The sequence below is a fragment of the Crocuta crocuta genome, unplaced genomic scaffold, assembly GCF_008692635.1.
Source record: "Crocuta crocuta isolate KB4526 unplaced genomic scaffold, BGI_CrCroc_1.0 scaffold102, whole genome shotgun sequence".
Lineage (NCBI taxonomy): Eukaryota > Metazoa > Chordata > Mammalia > Carnivora > Hyaenidae > Crocuta > Crocuta crocuta.
The window spans coordinates 3,166,298-3,185,112 of record NW_027530019.1 but is presented as its reverse complement, the minus strand read 5'-3'; the positions used below and the strand labels follow the sequence as shown (position 1 = coordinate 3,185,112).

Here is an 18,815-nt window from a genome sequence, read left to right as displayed (position 1 = left end):
AAAGCTTGAAGAAAAAAAGCTTGTAGAGCTGAATGACCACAACCACAACTCTAAATAGAAATGAAGTTCAGGAAGATAACAGATAAAGGCAGCTAGATTTAGTTAACAAAACTGGGGGGAGGCGGTACTCATCCTGAGTCACATTTTTAGGGTAGCTTCTTAAGTTTATTCAAAATATTGTGAATTTCCAGGGCGGAGGGACCGAACACATATATATATTCAAATATTCGTATGATATTTCAAAGCCCAATTCACTTTACTTTGAATTAACCAGGTTTATAAAATTTATGCTCATTGATTCCCTCCTTGGTGACAAGAACAAGCATTCTCTTCTCAGTTGCATCTCAAAAACAAATCTTTTGAGTATTTCTAAAAAGATGATTCATCTGAGTAGCATCTTTATTTTTAAGAAATGTAATAATTGCTTCATTAGTAAAATATACCTGGACTTGTCTAAATATTCCAGGATTATATTCATCCAAATACTTTACATGCCACACTAGAAAGGTACCATCTACAGGGTGTATAGTAAAAAGCATGTCAGGATTCTTATTCCATTCAGTTAGCAGCATTTCAATCTTCCGATCAAGCAGGACTGTGGGCAGTGGCATTGGTACACTGGGTCGTGAAAAGGTTCTAGGACTTCCCTCTCTTTCTCCATCTTCATGTTCTGATGATCCTGTACCTCCCTCAGATTCTCTATCCAGGGATAATTCTGAATCAGAAAATAAATTTATCAGTACACACTAATTTATCAGTATATACTAATAGTACTATAAAAATTTATCTAGATACTAGACTATCAATAGCATAACATAGCATACTATCTTTAGAGACTATAAATCCTTTTCCTAATTTATGGCTGGGGGAGGCAGGGGGAGAAAAAACAAATTAGGAAAACATTTTCTAGCCTGAAATGAAATTTACTATTATGTCTTACTTTTAAAGAAATCAAATTTTCATTCACACTATCATTATTATTACCATTAGCAAAACTTGTTCCCAAAAAAGGAAATGGCTTCCAGCGTGATACATTACTCAAAGCAGTATGTATAACAAAGCATATAGAGCTAGAGAGCAGATAGCGAATATAGTGAATACTTATGGAATGAATAGAAAAGTAAAAAAGAGCAGGAACAAAGGATTATAAGCTAAAAGTGGTATCACAAAAAGCTGTTAACCTGCCAAAAAGAAAAATTTGAACATGGAATACTAACCATGGTCTAGTTTCATACGTAAACCCCTCTCTCTTTCCTCCTGTGAACGTTCCTCATCTTCTCTATCTCCTTCATCACTTTCATGATCTACCTGCTTCTCAGAAAGTTTTCGTAATTGCTGCATAAATATTTCAGTAGATGATGTAAAATGAAACTCCTTGTTGTTTAACCAATGAACCACAAATCCCCCATTTCCATCATCAATGTTAAATACAGTGCCAACCAAGACATTTGGAATATCTGTGGGGAAAAAAAGTTATGAATTTTTAAGGTTTTTAAAAAGATTACCAAGTGCTTATCAAGACTATTGTATACTTATACAGAAAAGGTGCTAAACAAGTCAACTGTAGTAGGATTTGTAAAAACTTTAACTGATTTAATGGTAAATGTAAATATTAAGAATTAATGGGATAGACTTAAATTACTAATGGAATTAAATTACTAATTTAAAAATCAAATATACCAAATGAATGAACCTTTATTAAATCTTGGTTTGGGGATAGAGGAGCAGAAAAATAAAACAGAAAAGCAGTTATAAAAGACATTTCTGAGATAACTAGAGACATTTAAATTTATTTATTTATTTTAATGTTTATTTATTTTGAGAGAAAAATGCAGCTCATGTGTGAGTGTGGTAACAGCAGAGAGAGAGGGGGAGAGAAAATCCCAAGCAGGCTCTACACTGTCAGCACAGAGCCTGATGTGGGGCTTGAACTAACATAACATGAGACCATGACAAGAGCCAAAAACAAGGGTGGGATGCTTAACCAAAGGAGCCACCCAGGAGCTACTAAGGAAATTTAAATTTAAATATGAACTGGATATTAGAGATTATGGAATTATTTCCACTTTTCTTAGGCATAATAATGATATAATCATGTGAGAGAATTTCCTTATTCTTTTTTTTTCTAATAGATTTTGGGGGGGTTTTTTAACTTATTTTTTTCTTTCATAGTTTATTGTCAAGTTGGTTTCCATATAACACCCAGTGCTCATCCCAACAAGTGCCCTTCTCCATGCCCATCATCCCCCTTTCCCTCTTCCCCACCCCTATCAGCCCTCAGTTTGTTCTCAGTATTCAAGAGTCTCTCATGGTTTGCCTCCCTCCCTCTCCCCAACTATTTTTCCCTTTCTTCTCACCCATGGTCCTCCATTAAGTTTCTCCTGTTCCACTTATAAGTGAAAACATACGGTATCTGTCCTTCTCTGCCTCACTTATTTCGCTCAGCATAACACCCTCGAGTTCCATCCACATTGCTACACATGGCCAGATTTCATTCTTTCTCATTACCATCAGTATTCCATTGTATAGATAAAGCACATCTTCTTGATCCATTCATCAGCTGATGGACACTTAGGCTCTTTCCATGTTTTGGCTATTGTTGAGAGTGTTGCTATGAACATTGGGGTACATGTGCCCCTATGCATCAGCACTCCTGCATGCCTTGGGTAAATTCTTAGCAGTGCTATTGCTGGGACATAGGGGGAGTTCTATTGTTAATTTTTTGAGGAACCTCCACACTGTTTTCCAGAGGGGCTGCACCAGTTTACATTCCCACCAACAGTGTAGGAGGGTGCCCGTTTCTCCATATCCTCACCAGCATCTAGAGTCCTCTGATTTGTTCATTTTACCCACTCTGACCAGCAAGAGGTGGCATCTCAGTGTGGTTTTGATCTGCACTTCCCTGATGAGGAGGGATGCCAAGCATCGTTTCATGTGTCTGTTGGCCATCTGGATGTCCTCTTTGGAGAGGTGTCTATTCATGTCTTCTGCCCATTTCTTCACTAGATTATTTGTTTTTTTGGGTGTAGAGTTTGGTGAGTTCCTTTATAGATTTTGGATACTAGTCCCTTACCTGATATGTCATTTGCAACTATCTTTTCCCATAAAAAATAAAATTTAAATTTAAAAATAAAAATAAAACAAAAGTAAAAATGCACAGGATATTCTGGTAGAGTCCTGCTAATAAATATCAATGTTAAATAAAGTTCCAGGTTGTTCTATTTTTCTAATTCCTGGATGACAGTCCTCATTTTCTGATAAAAATGAAATAAATCATGTAAAATAGGATTTGTACATTTAGAATACTATAAAACAACATATCCTCGATGTACCTATGTAGTATTCTTGCTAAAATGTTTCACCTAAACCTTACCATAAACAAATATTCAGACTAAAAGATGCTTTGAAAGGCAATGGAGAGGTAACTTCTTTGTGACAGAGACTTTTTTTTCAGTTTATTTATTTTGAGAGAGAGGGTGCGAGCAGGTAGGGGCAAGGAGAGAGAGAAAGGGGAGAGGGAGAATCCCAAGCATGCCCTGCACTGTCAGGGCAGAGCCTGATATGGGGCCTGAACTCACAAACAGTGAGATCGTGACCTGAGCTGAAATTAAGAGTCAGACACTTAACTGACTGAGCCATCCAGGCACCCCAACAGAGAGACTTTTTTGACAGCCTAGAAGAACTATAGAGTTTAAAAGAAATGACAATCAAATGCATAAGAAATAATCTATATCTTAGTACGAACTATATATTAAATCTAATCTTATCCATGTTCCTTACATGCAATAACAGTACTGCAGTAATGGTGAAAAATTCCTTTTTTATTAGAAGACACATTTTTTGCAAATAAAAAGGTTTATATATTTAAAATAAATAATTAGGAAAGAAATCAAATCAAAAACCAAAAAAACATTGCTATCTATTGCAAGCTATTGTGCTCTATTAGAAGACATATTTGAAATATTTAGGTAATGTCATAAAGTATTTAGGGAATAAAGGCTAATGTCAAGTGAAAACTTTACTTTCAAATGGCTTAGCCAAAAATAAGGGAAGAGGAAGCAAAGACATACATCCATAGCAGAAGGGGAGAGTTAAAGCATACAAGATATTAACAGGATATATGTGTATTCATTGAACTATGCTTTCAGCTTTAATACAGACTCAAAAAAGTTTCCTGAGGGACACTTGGGTGGCTCAGTGAATCAGCTAAGCATTTGGCTCTTGATTTAGGCTTAGGTCATAATCTGAAGGTTTGTGGGATCGAGCCCCAGGTTGGTCTTCACACTGAAAGCGTGGAGCTGGCTTGGGACTCTCTCTCCCCATCTCTTTCTGTCTCTCTCCTGCTCCCACAAGTGCTCTCTCTCTCTCAAAATAAACACACTTAAAATTTAAAAAAAGTTTCCTGAAAAAAAGGTGAAGAAGAAGAGTCCTACAATACAAAATTATTTGCATTTAGTAATCAATTTGGTCAAACTAAGTGTTATATTTACATATAGTACCTATAAATGCATGATGTTAAATACTTTTACAAAATGATTTTTAAAGAGTATGTAGGAAGTTAAAGTAAAAATGGATAAAACTGGATAAAAGGTGAAGATTATTTAATAAAGATGGTGAAAAGACAAGGCCCAAGGGCTACAAGAACATATCCAGTACTTAATTCAAATGATGTGAGAGATTACCTATCCACACAGGGAACAATCTTGTGATCCTATTCCTTCTGATGAGGGTAGTGCATACAGTTAAAAAGTCAGCCTTTCTAATGTGTGTTAAATTTACTACATACCATCACTAATTGCATGATATCTGAAGTCAGATCTTCATCACAGTCAATAATTCAAGATAAGATTCTTATAAAAGTTAAAAAATTTACAAATATCTAAAATCAGTAACACTTTTAAAATGAGTTAATATTATAAAGACAATCTAAGAATACAATTAAGATGTGAGATCAGGAAGCAAAATAATGTTTAACCAGCTAGCAAAACGCTATCCAACAGAAATAATGCAAACCACAAATGCAAGGCACATAGGTTATTTTTACTGTAGAAGCTGCATTATAAAAGATAAAGTAAGAAATAAGCAAACTTAATTTTAGTATTTTATTTTACCCAATATACATATTATCATTTCAACAGGTAGTCAATACGAAATAAAATTGTTATTCAGAGAGCTTACATTCTTTTATTGTACTAAGTCTTAGATATCCAGTGTATGTTTTACAGCACAACTCTAAATATGGGCTAGCCGTAATTCAAGTGCTCAAAGAGCTACACATGGCTTGTGGCTACTGTACTAGACAGCACACATGTAGAGCCACTGTTACAATGGGGGAAAGAGTCCTAAAGATCACCTTTTTGGAACTGTATTAACTGAACATCATCTTTATATAACCACACATTTAAAAATAAACTCCTCTAGGGCGCCTGGGTGGCTCAGGCGGTTAAGCATTAAGTGTCTGACTTTGGCTCAGGTCATGATCTCACTGTTCATGGGTTTGAGCCTCGTTTCAGGCTCTGTGCTGACAGCTCAGAGCCTGGAGCCTGCTTTGGATTCTGTGTCTCCCTCTATCTCTGCCCCTCCCCTGCTCGTGCTCTGTCTCCCTCTCTCAAAAATAAACACTAAAAATTAGTATTCCATCGTATAGATAAACCACATCTTCGATGAAATAGTACATGGCAATGAGAAAGAATGAAATCTNAAACAAACAAAAAAAACACAAAACTTTAAAAAAATAAACTCCTCTGTACTCTGAAGCAATATGTTGATTTCCATTTCAATAAAACATGACTAACTTTATACAAATGTAGTTCTACCAGCAATGTAATGTGAAACTATCTATAAGCCTTCTCATATGATTTTCATGCATGAAGAAAATAATGCCCTTAAATAGAAGTTTTCAAATACGCTTTGGCCAATACAACTTGCTTCAAAATACTTCTCAACCTCACAGGAGGAAAAGGGCAAAAAGAACTATCAAAATTAGAAGAAAAGTATCTTTCCCTAGTGTAGAATACGAAAGTCTATGGAGTAGAAAACAAGATATGCTGAAATATAAAGAAAACTATGTAAAGATGTATTTAGATAAAGTTATAAAGAATGTTGAGAAGATTAATAGTGAAAATATAAAAAGCAGGGAAATCACTCCAGTTACACTGTTACCACTTGTGTTCCCAGGTTCAACTAAAGCTCTAATTTATTTAGAACCCTTGCTATATACTAGACAAAAGGTGCCCAAAAATACTTACTTGAAGTTCTTTACTGAGAATCACATAGTCTCAGCTTAAGAAATGGTACTTTATATTATCTTCCTAATGAATTAATGTGTTATTAAAGGAAACATGGAGGGTTAACATAAAAGAGTTCTAAAAGTAATCCCACTTTTCTATTTATATATCTTATTTCAGAACATTTATAGGAAATAAAACTTTAGTTTTACTTACCTGTGGCAGGATTGATGCTTGCTGCAATGTGGAAATGACACAGTGCATTCGCATGGTGGGAAATGTGTCTCTGAACTTCATGTGTTGCCGTCTGATCAGGCATTAATTCCGTGTGAGTTACAAGAACTGAAGACCTCCTCTGTCCTTTTCTTAAATTTTTCAAATGGTGTATCGTCTAAAATAGAAAAATAATTGCTAAATCCGACTCTGAAAAGTCTAATAAATGCTGATCAAAGTATTTTTGACTTTAAGGATTTTATAATTTTCCTCTGTAAAATCTGAACACTTTAAAGGAAACTCTTAACTTCAACTCAACAATTCTGAATATATTCACCAGAGGTTTTGCAAATTTTATAGTTCAAGGCAGAAGTAGTTGCTCAAAAATACTCATTTATCGGGGCACCTGGGTGGCTTAGTCAGTTAAGTGTCCGACTTTTGCTTAGGTCATGATCTCGCGGTTCGTGGGTTCATGCCCCGTGTCGGGCTCTGTGCTGACTGCCAGCTCGGAGCCTGGAGCCTGTTTCAGAGTCTGTGACTCCCTCTCTCTCTGACCCTCCCCTGCTCACGCTGTCTCTCTCTCTCTTTCTCCTAGAAATAAATAAAAATATTTTTTAAAAAAATACTCATTTATCTATAGAAACTTCTATTATGATTAGGAGTCCCAGGGTGCCTGGGTGGCTCAGTTGGTTAAGCAGCCAACTCCTGATTTCAGCTCATGTCATGATCTCATGGTTTGTAGGATCAAGCCCTGCATCCGACTCTGCAATGACAGTACACAGCCTACTTGGGATTTTCTGTCTCCCTCTTCCCCTCCCCCTGCTTGCACACACAACACTTTTTCTCAAAATAAATANTTACAAGATATCCCACTACTGACCTAAAATTTACTAGTAAAAACAATAAAAAAAATAAGTTAAAAAATTTCTGAATCTTCCTACCAGGAAGGGTATTTCTCCCTAAAATTCTCACTTGCTACTACATGGTTACGGCTAAATAATGTATAATCTCAATTATAAAGGAAAAAAAAAGAGTACAAAAATACAGAATAAGGAGAATCTACTTAAGTAGGTATAGCCAAGAAATATCTCACTAAAAGTGTTGACCTATGGGATTTGCTTAAATTGAGGTGTATCTATATATAAGGAGAATCTACTTAAGTAGGTATAGCCAAAAAATATCTCACTAAAAGTGTTGACTTATGGGATTTGCTTAAATTGAGGTGTATCTATATGATTAAAATTCTCCACTAGCATCCTCAATCATCTGCACTATTTTATTTTACTTTATTTTTTAAAGTATATTTTTAGGGGCACATGGGTGGCTCAGTAGGTTAAACCTTAGACTTTGACTGAGGTCATGATCTTGCAGTTCCATGAGCTCAAGCCCCACGTCAGGCTCTCTGCTGGCAGCTCACAGCCTGGAGGCTGCTTCAGATTCTGTCTCCTCCTCTCTCTGCCCCTCCCCCACTCACACTCTGTCTCTTAAAAATAAAACNGGGAGAGGGGCAGAGAGAGAGGGAGACAGAATCCCAAGCAGGCTCCACACTGTCACTACAGAGCCCTATGCAGGGCTAGAACCCATGAACCATGAATGATATCACGACCTGAACAGAAATCAAGGGTCAGATGCCTAACTCACTGAGCCACCCAGGTGCCCTGAACTATTTTACAAAGAAAGGATCTTTACACCATAACCCCAATAAGTACTTCCTTATTCTATCACCCAAATCCCAATACTATGATTTACAATAATTTCCAATTCTATTCCTTTGTTCCTCACAATCAGTTAAATTAAATGTGGCGTCCTCTCAATTGTTTTTGCATGAAAGTATTATATCTGGTCCTTCCTTTCAAGTTCCACAACCCTTACCCCTTTTCGTATGGAAAACAGTATCAGGTCTATGATGTGTCCTCTACCTCATTATTTTAAATTACATTGGCAAGGCTGTTTGATTGTTTTCTCCTAGGAACAACATGTATAACTAAAGTGTATACAGAATTATATAGACGTTGCAGTTAGGAGTTTCATATGAAAAGATGTCAGAAAGCAAGGTAAGCTTATAAATCAGACAATTAGGCTTTTTCTGTTAAAAACAATTTTTAACTATTAATAACATTACTAAAAGGTTGCAAAAATGTGTCAAATTACTAAATACATATGTTTTTATCTTTGATTTTATTTTATGTGGCAATTAGTAATTCAATTTAGTATCTGAAAAGCAATACTTTAGGTGCCATGGAGATAAATACAAAGATGTCTCAAAGCACTTAGTCTTGGGGCGCCTGGGTGGCTTAGTCGGTTAAGCGTCCGACTCTCGCTTAGGTCATGATCTCGCGGTTTGTGGGTTCGGGCCCCGCGTCGGGCTCTGTGCTGACTGCCAGCTCAGAGCCTGGAGCCTATTTCAGTCTGTGACTCCCTCTCTCTCTGACCCTCCCCTGCTCACGCTGTCTCTCTCTCTCTCCCTCCTAGAAATAAATAAAACATTAAAAAAAAAATTAAAAAAAAAAAAAAGCACTTAGTCTGGACAAAAGCTCATATGTAATTTAAAGATAAAACGCTGCAGAAGTATACATAAATGACCATAAACATGTAGTAAATTAAGTACTTTGTCTCATTAAATTTCAATGAATATTTAAAGAAAATATAACTTTAACTGTTCTCTCTTTTAATTTCATTTATGTTTTAAATTTTGGAGGGAAAAAATGTATAAATAGTGCCCAATTACAGACAGTATCAGACAAGCCCTCCTTATACAAAACTTTTAAGTACATCCTCAGCCTATCCAATGCAAATATTTCTGCTTGCTAAAAACAGCAAAGCATTTTGACTATGCAACCATGAAACTGTTCACGTAAATGTAAAAACATAATGAGTAATGTAGAGAGACGTTTATAACACAGTAAGTATAAAAAAGCAAGTTATAAAACCTTAGTGCATAATATTATCTCAATCTCGGGGGCGCCTGAGTGGCTTAATGGGTTAAGCATCAGACTTCAGCTCAGGTCATGATCTCCCAGTTGGTGGGTTCGAGCCCCGCACTGGGGCCTGTGCTGACAGCTTGGAGCCTGGAGCCTGCTTCAGATTCTGTGTCTCCCTCTCTTTCTCTGCCCCTCCCCTGCTCATGTTCTGTCTCTCTCAAAAATAAATAAAACATTAAAATTAAAAAATATATATTATCTCAATCTTGTAAGTAAAGAAAAATACACATAACTGGAATAACTGGATTATAAATTCCACATTTTCTCTAATGTTAGAATAAACACATATTCTTTGTGTAGTAAAAAGTCACATGGAAATATTTTAAAAATGTTAATAATCTAGGTTTGTTTTAATAAATTTCTGGTAATTTTAAAAAATGTGTTTATCTCATTCTATTCTCAAGTCATAATGGACACAAAGTTTGTATTATAAACAATCTAATTTCATAAGAAGCACTTTTATTTCATATATCATTTAAAAATTGGAAAAATTATTTCACTTTCACAATATTAAACCATGGAAATTATTAAGCAACTGTATAAAGTTGACTTGTGTCTAATATCTCACCATCTTTATTCTTAAGACTCAAAATAGCCATTTTTAATTAGAACACAAAAGTAAATTTTAATCCTCATGAAACAAAAGCAAATCATTTTTTAATGACAACTAATTTCAGAGATCTTTATGTGTTTTACTAATCACAACTGCTTATTCCTACAGATTTTCATACTTGACATGCAAAATGAAAAAATTAAAATTATTCCATTCACTGAGACTACATGTCTAAGATCATTACTATTGCATTGGGCTTTTAAGTGGCATAAAATGAGTAATCTTACAGGCATAAAACAAATTAGTGAAAATTACTTGCTATTAATTTCATCATTACATGTACCATGTGCACTATCTGCATTTTAGCTTATAAATTCCCATTAAACTCACATATCTCCAAATTTTTGTACTATTTTAAATAATACCGTACCTCAAGAGCATGTTGTATTCTGTCTTTCTGTCTGCCAGCATGAGTGAGGTTGCTGCCAACACTAGAAGTGGTAGTCTCACAAATCTGCTCACCCAAAAGACAATCTTCCGGTAATAAGGTTTCTGCCCAGAGTCGGCAGACACCATCATGGCATGAAGTTAATAACACATTACAGACAGACCCTCTAATGACAAAGAGAAAGAAACAAAATCAGTGCCAGTGATTAAAGGTTATTAATATTAGGTTCTTCACCTATAAAAATAGCATCAGTGTACCAAGAGTAGTTATTTTTCCAGTAATGGTAATGGATTTACATAGGCTATTTCACAGTCTTACCAAAACCCATTTACTACCTGTTCATATCTGCAAGGTGGCAGGCTGAATGCAGGGCTGCAATCAGTTACCATAAAATAGGGAGAACCTAGATATCCTTGACACTTTAACTCAATAAAATCATGTCTTGAACAGCTAAGCTGAATTACAGTACAGTATGCTTCCAATTACTTAGAAATTACAGTGTATGAATAAAAAGTGGTCAAAGAGCTTGAAATCATACATAGTACACTGTGAATGTGAACACCATAAAAACTAGGAAATAGTCTTTCCAAAGGAAACAGATATTAATGCCCGATTATACACATGCTGTTTGACAACTAAGCTCTGCAGAAATATTAATATCTTCTAAACAAATAAACAGCAAGAGAAAACCTAATCATTGCAAATTCCAGTGACCATAATAAAATATCATTAAGTGTAATTAAACTGGCTTATGGGAGTACTTGTATCATCCTTATAATCTAAAAGATTATTAACGGGTAAATGAGCATCTTCAAAATAAAACTGCAAGGATAATACAGGTTCAAACTATAAATCAACTTCCATTAAGTTAAAATAACCAAAAATGTTACCGCATCAAGCAGCTAAAGTGACTTAATTGTTCATTAAAAAAGAACAAATAATCATTCTCCCTTTTAAACACGCTTACCTAGAATCTGACTCAAAGGAAGTGTTTTGCAAATGTTTTCAAGAGATGCAAATAACTTAAGCAGAATAAACTTTTTATTTAGATTTTAAAAATGTAGGACTTCTCTTGGGGTGCTTGGGTGGCTCAGTCAGTTAAGCATACAACTTCAGCTCAGGTCATGATCTCACGGTTTGTGAGTTCGAGCTCCACACTGGGCTCTGTGCTGACAGCTCAGAGCCTAGAGCCTGCTTTGGATTCTGTGTCTCCCACTCTCTCTGAATTGCCCCCATTCACGTTCTGTCTCTCTCTCAAAAATAAATAAACATTTTTTTAATGTATGAATGCTCCATTCAGTGAGCACTTCTATAATGTGTGCTGTGCTATATTTACCATCATGTGTGAACAGTTCACAGATAAAATAACCTTCCTTGAAAAATAAATACAGATTTCTAAACAAGTTTTTTTTATAACTATATACATGATACAGGAATCATTTGTATGAGACATACTGTAGTTTGTTTAGTTTTCTAACTACTCATTAGAGATGCTGAACGATGACAAAAACTTACAATAATAAGTTCTTTGAGAAGGCTCTGTTCATGGCCCTAAGATAAGAAAAACCTAGATACTTTATTCACTGTGTATAATATGCTTTCCTACTATGTGTAATACTGACAATTTACTACTATGTTTTATTTTTCTTCAAAGTGTGCTTTTCTGTTACCTGCAAACATTTCCTTCCTGGAAACTTTTACTATTGCTGCTACCACTAACAGTATCAGCTAACAGTGCCTAAGCACTTCCTATGTGCAAAGACTTGCAGTCAATATTTACATATGCTAACACACTGAGTCTCACTACAACTCTCCGAGTTAGGTCCTATTACATACAGAGAAGAAAACTGAAGCACAGAGAGTTTAATAATTTAGGCAAAAGCTCACAAAGCACATAACAACAGCAGGATTTGAATTCAGGCAGTTAACACCCAGAGCCTTTGCTCTTCAATTTCACCAAGCCAATGCAGTAAAAAAACCTCTGTTTTCATTATTTTTATAAATACATAAGCAAACAAACTAAAGTTATAGGACACATTTGTCTAACCTGGGCATATACTTGCTAGTTTTACGCCATGAAAAACCTGACACAGCTCGGGGATGTGCCAAATAAACAAAGGAAAACTGGGTAGACGCCTGTCTCCTTTTCACTTCATGATGATCCTGAGGTATAATTGAGGATTTCCAGCCAGTCATAGGATACCATACTTTCAAAAGACAATCATCCTGCAAAAACATATAGGTCAATATAAAATTAATCTGAACATACAGAACTCAAAACATAAGTGATTTGAAGAAACTTTAAAACTTAAGCTACCTATAAAAATTAACATGAAAGCTTTATATAGTACAAACTCATATATACTACATATATATATACTCATATATACAAACTCATATATACTACTTATATAGTACAAACTCAAATGCAAATGTAAAATGTTTATTACTCTAAAGAATACTTCTTTTGAAAAATAAATGGACAGTTTGCTCATTATCAATCTCCTCTGCATAAGGGTGGTTTTCAAATGGAGACTGAGGCCAAATTCCCTCATTTAAATATTCAGGAGTTACTGTACACAAGATTCTGAAACCAGATGCCCTTGGATAAGGTACGAAAAGATAAGGATGTTGTGTCATCAGTCACTGTTATCATCCTTTCCTTTTTGAAGAGATCTGTAAGGGCTAAACCAATCCTTTTTAAAATATGAACTGCTTCGGGGAGCCTGGGTGGCTTAGTCGGTTAAGCATCCGACTTTCGCTTAGGTCATGATCTCGCGGTTCATGGGTTCGAGCCCCGCGTCGGGCTCTGTGCTGACTCCCAGCTCAGAGCCTGGAGCCTGTTTCAGAGTCTGTATCTCCCTCTCTCTCTGACCCTCCCCTGCTCACGGTCTCTCTCTCTCTCTCCTAGAAATAAATAAAAATATTAAAACAAAAACAAAAACAAAAACAAAAATATGAACTGCTTCTTAGACTCAAAGTTAGGAATTGGCAAGCTTTCCCCCTAAAGGGCCAGACACTAAGGGAGTTACTAGGCTTTGTGGACCACACAGCCTCTGACATAGATTCTTGGGGGTTTTTTTTCTTACAACCCTTTAAGAATGTAAAAACCACAGTTTTCTAATCCCCACTCTAAATGAAGTGAAGGTATTTGAGAATAACATCTATGCCCACTTAATATATTTACAAGTGCAACAACAGACACTGACTTCATCATTTTACTTTGCTATAAGAATTTTGTTGAAGGCCCAAATAATTTTCTTACTTAACAGAAACTATATCTTTATACTGCTCTATCCTCAGTAGTGAATACAGCCTTGAAGGAAATAATAAAATGATATAATTCATGCAAAAATCTCATCCTAAGAAACCATGAAATTCTGTATTCTTGGAAACTGTGTATAGGTCCAAATACTGTCATCTGGACTAAATGAACATATCTGGTTTCTTACCATCTTGGTACTCATTTTCAATTTATACTGCATAATGTATGTTTCCACTATGGTATCATTTATTTGAATATTTGAATTGATACAGCAACTCTCATTAAGTGCTTAGTTGGAGACAACCACTTAACAATGTACTCCTTGCTTTCCTCCAAGTACATTCTTCAACTCAGCATCATTTTCACCTAATTGAATGTAGTGCACAATCTATGGCAGTGGTTTCACACCACATACCGTAACAACCAGAGAGGCACCTCAGAGCCCCCTCAGGATTCATAACGGAAAGGCAGAGTGCCTCATGAGCAGGTGGCATTCTGGCCCCTTTCTCCCATCCCACCAGCACGCCCTCACTCAAATGAAGCAGTCCCACTGTCATCTGTTACCGCATAAAATTAAAACCACACAAAAGTGAACTAGAAATTGTTAACAGAAAGATAGCTAGAAAATTCCCAAATATTTGAAAACTAAACACGTTTAAATTACAAAGAAATTTTTTAAATATGTTGAACAGAATGAAAATGAAAGCACAATATCAAAAGTTGGGAGATTCAACTACATTAGTGATTAAAAGGAAATATACAGCTTTAAATGCTTGCATTAGAAAAGGAGAAAGGTTCCAAATCAATGGTCTAAGCGTCTACTTGAAGCATCATGTAAAGAAGAACAAAGTAAATCCTGAATAAATGTACGTATAAGAAAAAATGGAAATCGATGAAATTAAATACAAAAGTAACTAGTGAAATCAATTAATCCAAAGCTACGTTTTGAAAATATCAATAAAACTGATGATAATCTATCCAGAGTGATCAAAAATGTTTATAGAGAAATACTAATTACCATTATCAATCTTGAAAGGAGAGACATTACAGATTCTATAAAAATTAAAAGAATAATGAGGGAATACTATGAAAAATTTGTCCAAATCCAACAATTTATGCTAAATGGACAAATTTCTTGAATGACAATTTTATAAATGGACAAACAGAAAACCGGAATACCTCTACAGCTCTAGATCAATTAAAAATGTTTAATTCAAGGGCGCCGGCACGGCCATAGGAGGGCCGGATGGAGACACCCAAACCAAAGAATTTTTCAGAAAGCTCAGAGCCAAATTGAATAGGAATTGAAACCACCCTCCGGGGTTTCTGGGATGCTTGGCCTTCAGTGTTTTTAAGGGACCATGATGTGGATGGAGTCTGTAATCTCTGCCGTGCTAGGTAGTATCCTAATTACAAATAGGAGCTCTAGGGCTACTTCAAGAAACAAGCCAAAGTACACATGGTGGAGAGTCCCAAATACCCCTATGAGTAGGGAAACAAAATAACAAAACTCTCAACAAGAGAAACCAAGAGACACCATTCAAAGAACACTTTCAGAACAGACAGGCCCTGAACAGCCAAAGAGCCCTCTTTAATACAGCAGAACTCACAGGGGTAGAGTATACAACAAGCTTTTAAAATTAACAGGAGATAGAAAACTAACCAAAATGATGAAACAGAAGAACTCTCCTCCAAAGAAACTCCAGGAAGAACTGACAGCTAAAGAACTGCTCAAAACAGATATAAGCCACATAACTGAACAAGAATTTAGAACAATAGTCATAAAATTAATCTCTGGGCTTGAAAAAACCATGGAAGACATCAGAGAAACCATTGCTACAAACACTATGGAGCTCAAAAATAGTTGTGATGAATTAAAAAATGCTTTAAATGAGATACATAATAAAATGGACGTGTCCAATGCACGGATTGAAGAGGCAGAAAGGAGAATAAGTGATTTAGAAGATACAATTAAAGAAAAAGAGGAAGCTGAGAAAAAGAGAGATAAGCTAATCCAGGAACATGAAAGAAGAGTTCAAGAGCACAGCAATACAATCAATCGGAACAATACCTATATCATAGGAATCCCAGGAAAGGAAGAGAAAGGTAAAGGTGCTGAAGGAGTCCTGGAACAAATTATAGGAGAGAACTTCCCCAACCTGGGGAGGGAAGTAGATGTTGAAATTCAAGACACACAGAGAACTCCCCTCAGACGTACCTTGAATCAATCTTCTGCATGAGATCATAGTGAAACTGTCAAAATGTAAGGACAAAGAGAAAACTTTGAAAGCAGCTAGGGAGAAATGGGCCCTAACATACAAAAGGAAACCTATCAGAGTGGTGAGAGACTTATCTACTGAAACTTGGCAGGCCAGAAAGGAATGGCAGCAGATCTTCAATGTGATGAGTAGAAAAAAAATGCAGCCAAGAATCCTCTATCCAGCAAGCCTGTCATTCAGAATAGAAGGAGAGATAAAAATCTTTCCAAATAAACAAAAATTGAAAGAATGTGTCACCACTAAACCAGCCCTACAAGAAATCCTGAGGGGGATGCTCTGAAGGAAATGTTGTAAGGAACGCAAGACTAGAGACACCACCACAAGCATGAATCCCACAAACGACACAATGCCTCCNTAAAGACAATCACAATAGATGAAGAAGGGCACTACATAATAATTACAGTGTCCATCCATCAGGAAGAACTAACAATCATAAATGTCTACACGCTGAATACGGAAGCACCTAAATATATAAAACAATTAATCACAAACAAAAAGAATCTTATAGATAAGAATGTGCTAATAGCAGGGGACTTTAATACTCCACTTTCAGCAATGGAGATCAACAAGACAGAAAATCACTAAGGAAACAGTGGACTTGAATGACACATTGGACCAGATGGATCTTACAGATATATTGAGAACTCTACATACAGAGGCCATGGANTGAACAGATCAATGAAATCAAGAGTTGGTTTTTTGAAAAAAAAAAAAACAAAAAACAAAACAAAATTGACAAACCTCTAGCAAGGCTTCTCTAAAAGAAAAGAGACNTTCAACATTCGCAAATCAGTCAATGTGATACATCACATCAACAAAAGAAAATATAAAAACCATATGACCCGTCGATACATGCAGAAAAAGCATCTGACAAAATCCAGCATCCCTTCTTAATAAAGACCCTCGAGAATGTCAGGATAGAAGGAACTTACTTATACATCATAAAAGCCATCTATGAGAAGCCCTCAGCTAATATCATCCTCAATGGAGAAAAAAACTGAGAGCTTTCCCCCTGAGATCAGGAACATGACAGGGATGTCCACTCTGATCACTGTTGTTTAACATAGTGCTGGAAGTCCTAGCCTCAGCAGTCAGACAACAAAAGGAAATAAAAGGCATCAGAACTGGCAAAGAAGGAGTCAAACTCTCACTTTTCGCAGACGACATGATACACTACATAGAAAACCGGACAGACTCCACCAGAAGCCTACTAGAGGAGATCCATGAATTCAGCAAAGTTGCAGGACACAAAATCAATGTAGAGAAATCAGTTACATTTTTATACACCAACAATGNAAAACCAAACGGGAGGCATCACCATCCCAGACTTTAGCCTCTACCACAAAGCTGTCATCATCAAGACAGTATGGTAATGGCACAAAAACAGACACATAGACAAATGGAATAGAATAAAGAACTCAATTTTGGACCCAAAAATGTACAGCCAACTAATCTTTCACAAAGCAGGAAAAAGTATCCAAAGGAAAAAAGACAGCCTCTTTAACAGATGGTGCTGGGAGAACTGGACAGCAACATGCAGAAGAATGAAANAGGATGTGGAGAAACGGGCACCCTCCTACACTGTTGGTGGAAATGTAAACCGGTACAGCCCCTCTGGAAAACAATGTGGAGCTTCCTCAGGAAACTAAGAATAGAACTTCCCTATGACCCAGCAATAGCACTGCTAGGAATTTACCCAAGGGATACAGGAATGCTGATGCACAGGGGCACATGTACCTCAATGTTCATAGCAGCACTCTCAAAATAGCCAAATCATGGAAAGAGCCTAAGTGTCCATCAATGGATGAATGGATCAAGAAGATGTCATTTATCTATACAATGGAATACCACCTGGCAATGAGAAAGAATGAAATCTGGCCATGTGCAGCAACATGGATGGAACTTTAGGGTGTTATGCTGAGCGAAATAAGTCAGGCAGAGAAAGATGGATACCATATGTTTGAACGTATAGGAGGATTAGGAGGAACTTAACTGAGGACCACGTTTAAGAAGGGGAAAAATATTTGAGGAGAGGGAAAGAGGCAAATCATGAGAGACTCTTGAATGCTGAGAACAAACTGAGGGCAGATGGGTTGGGGGAGAGGGGAAGGGGGGTGATGGGCATGGAGGAGGGCACTTGTGGGGATGAGCACTGGGTGTCATATGGAAACCAACTTGACAAACTATTTAAAAAATGTTTAATTCATGGATGTGGGGGGAGGGGGGGATGGGCATGGAGGAGGATACTTGTGGGGATGAGCACTGAGTGTTATGTGGAAACTAATTTGACAATAAACTATTAAAAAAAAAATAAATAATCTTTACAGGAAAAAAAAAAATGTTTAATTCAAAGTTTGAAATCTTTTTACCAAAACAAAAACAGAAACAAAAGAAAACTACAACCAAAACTCTAGGACCATTGATGAATTTTACCAAATTTAGAGAAGAAATAGCACCAGTCCTACATAAATTACTGCAGAAAATTGAGAAAAAGGTCTCACTGTATAAAAATGGTATTATTACCCCGATACCAAAACATAAGAAAACCTTAAAGAACTATCTCTCATGAACATAGTTTCAAACATCTTTAATTTTCTTTTTTAATATTTTTATTTATTTCTAGGCGAGAGAGAGAGACAGCGTGAGCAGGGGAGGGTCAGAGAGAGAGGGAGTCACAGACTGAAACAGGCTCCAGGCTCTGAGCTGGCAGTCAGCACAGAGCCCGACGCGGGGCTCGAACCCACGAACCGCGAGATCATGACCTAAGCGAAAGTCGGACGCTTAACCGACTAAGCCACCCAGGCACCCCAGTTTCAAACATCTTTAAATCAGCAAGCCCAATCCAGCAA

General features: G+C 36.4%; 1 protein-coding gene across 5 annotated transcripts in view; it reads right to left on the bottom strand.

Moving 5' to 3' along the window:
• Positions 1-18,815, bottom strand: part of DMXL2 (Dmx like 2) — a 153,693-nt gene that overhangs the window by 78,043 nt on the left and 56,835 nt on the right. For all 5 annotated transcript variants that reach the window (XM_077764401.1, XM_077764403.1, XM_077764402.1 and 2 more), the window contains exons 7-11: positions 12,470-12,648; positions 10,405-10,588; positions 6,444-6,618; positions 1,218-1,457; positions 444-715 (exon numbers count right to left, since the gene is read on the bottom strand). In XM_077764401.1, the coding sequence (XP_077620527.1) occupies positions 444-715; positions 1,218-1,457; positions 6,444-6,618; positions 10,405-10,588; positions 12,470-12,648 (1,050 nt within the window). The remainder of the gene's footprint in view (positions 1-443; positions 716-1,217; positions 1,458-6,443; positions 6,619-10,404; positions 10,589-12,469; positions 12,649-18,815) is intronic.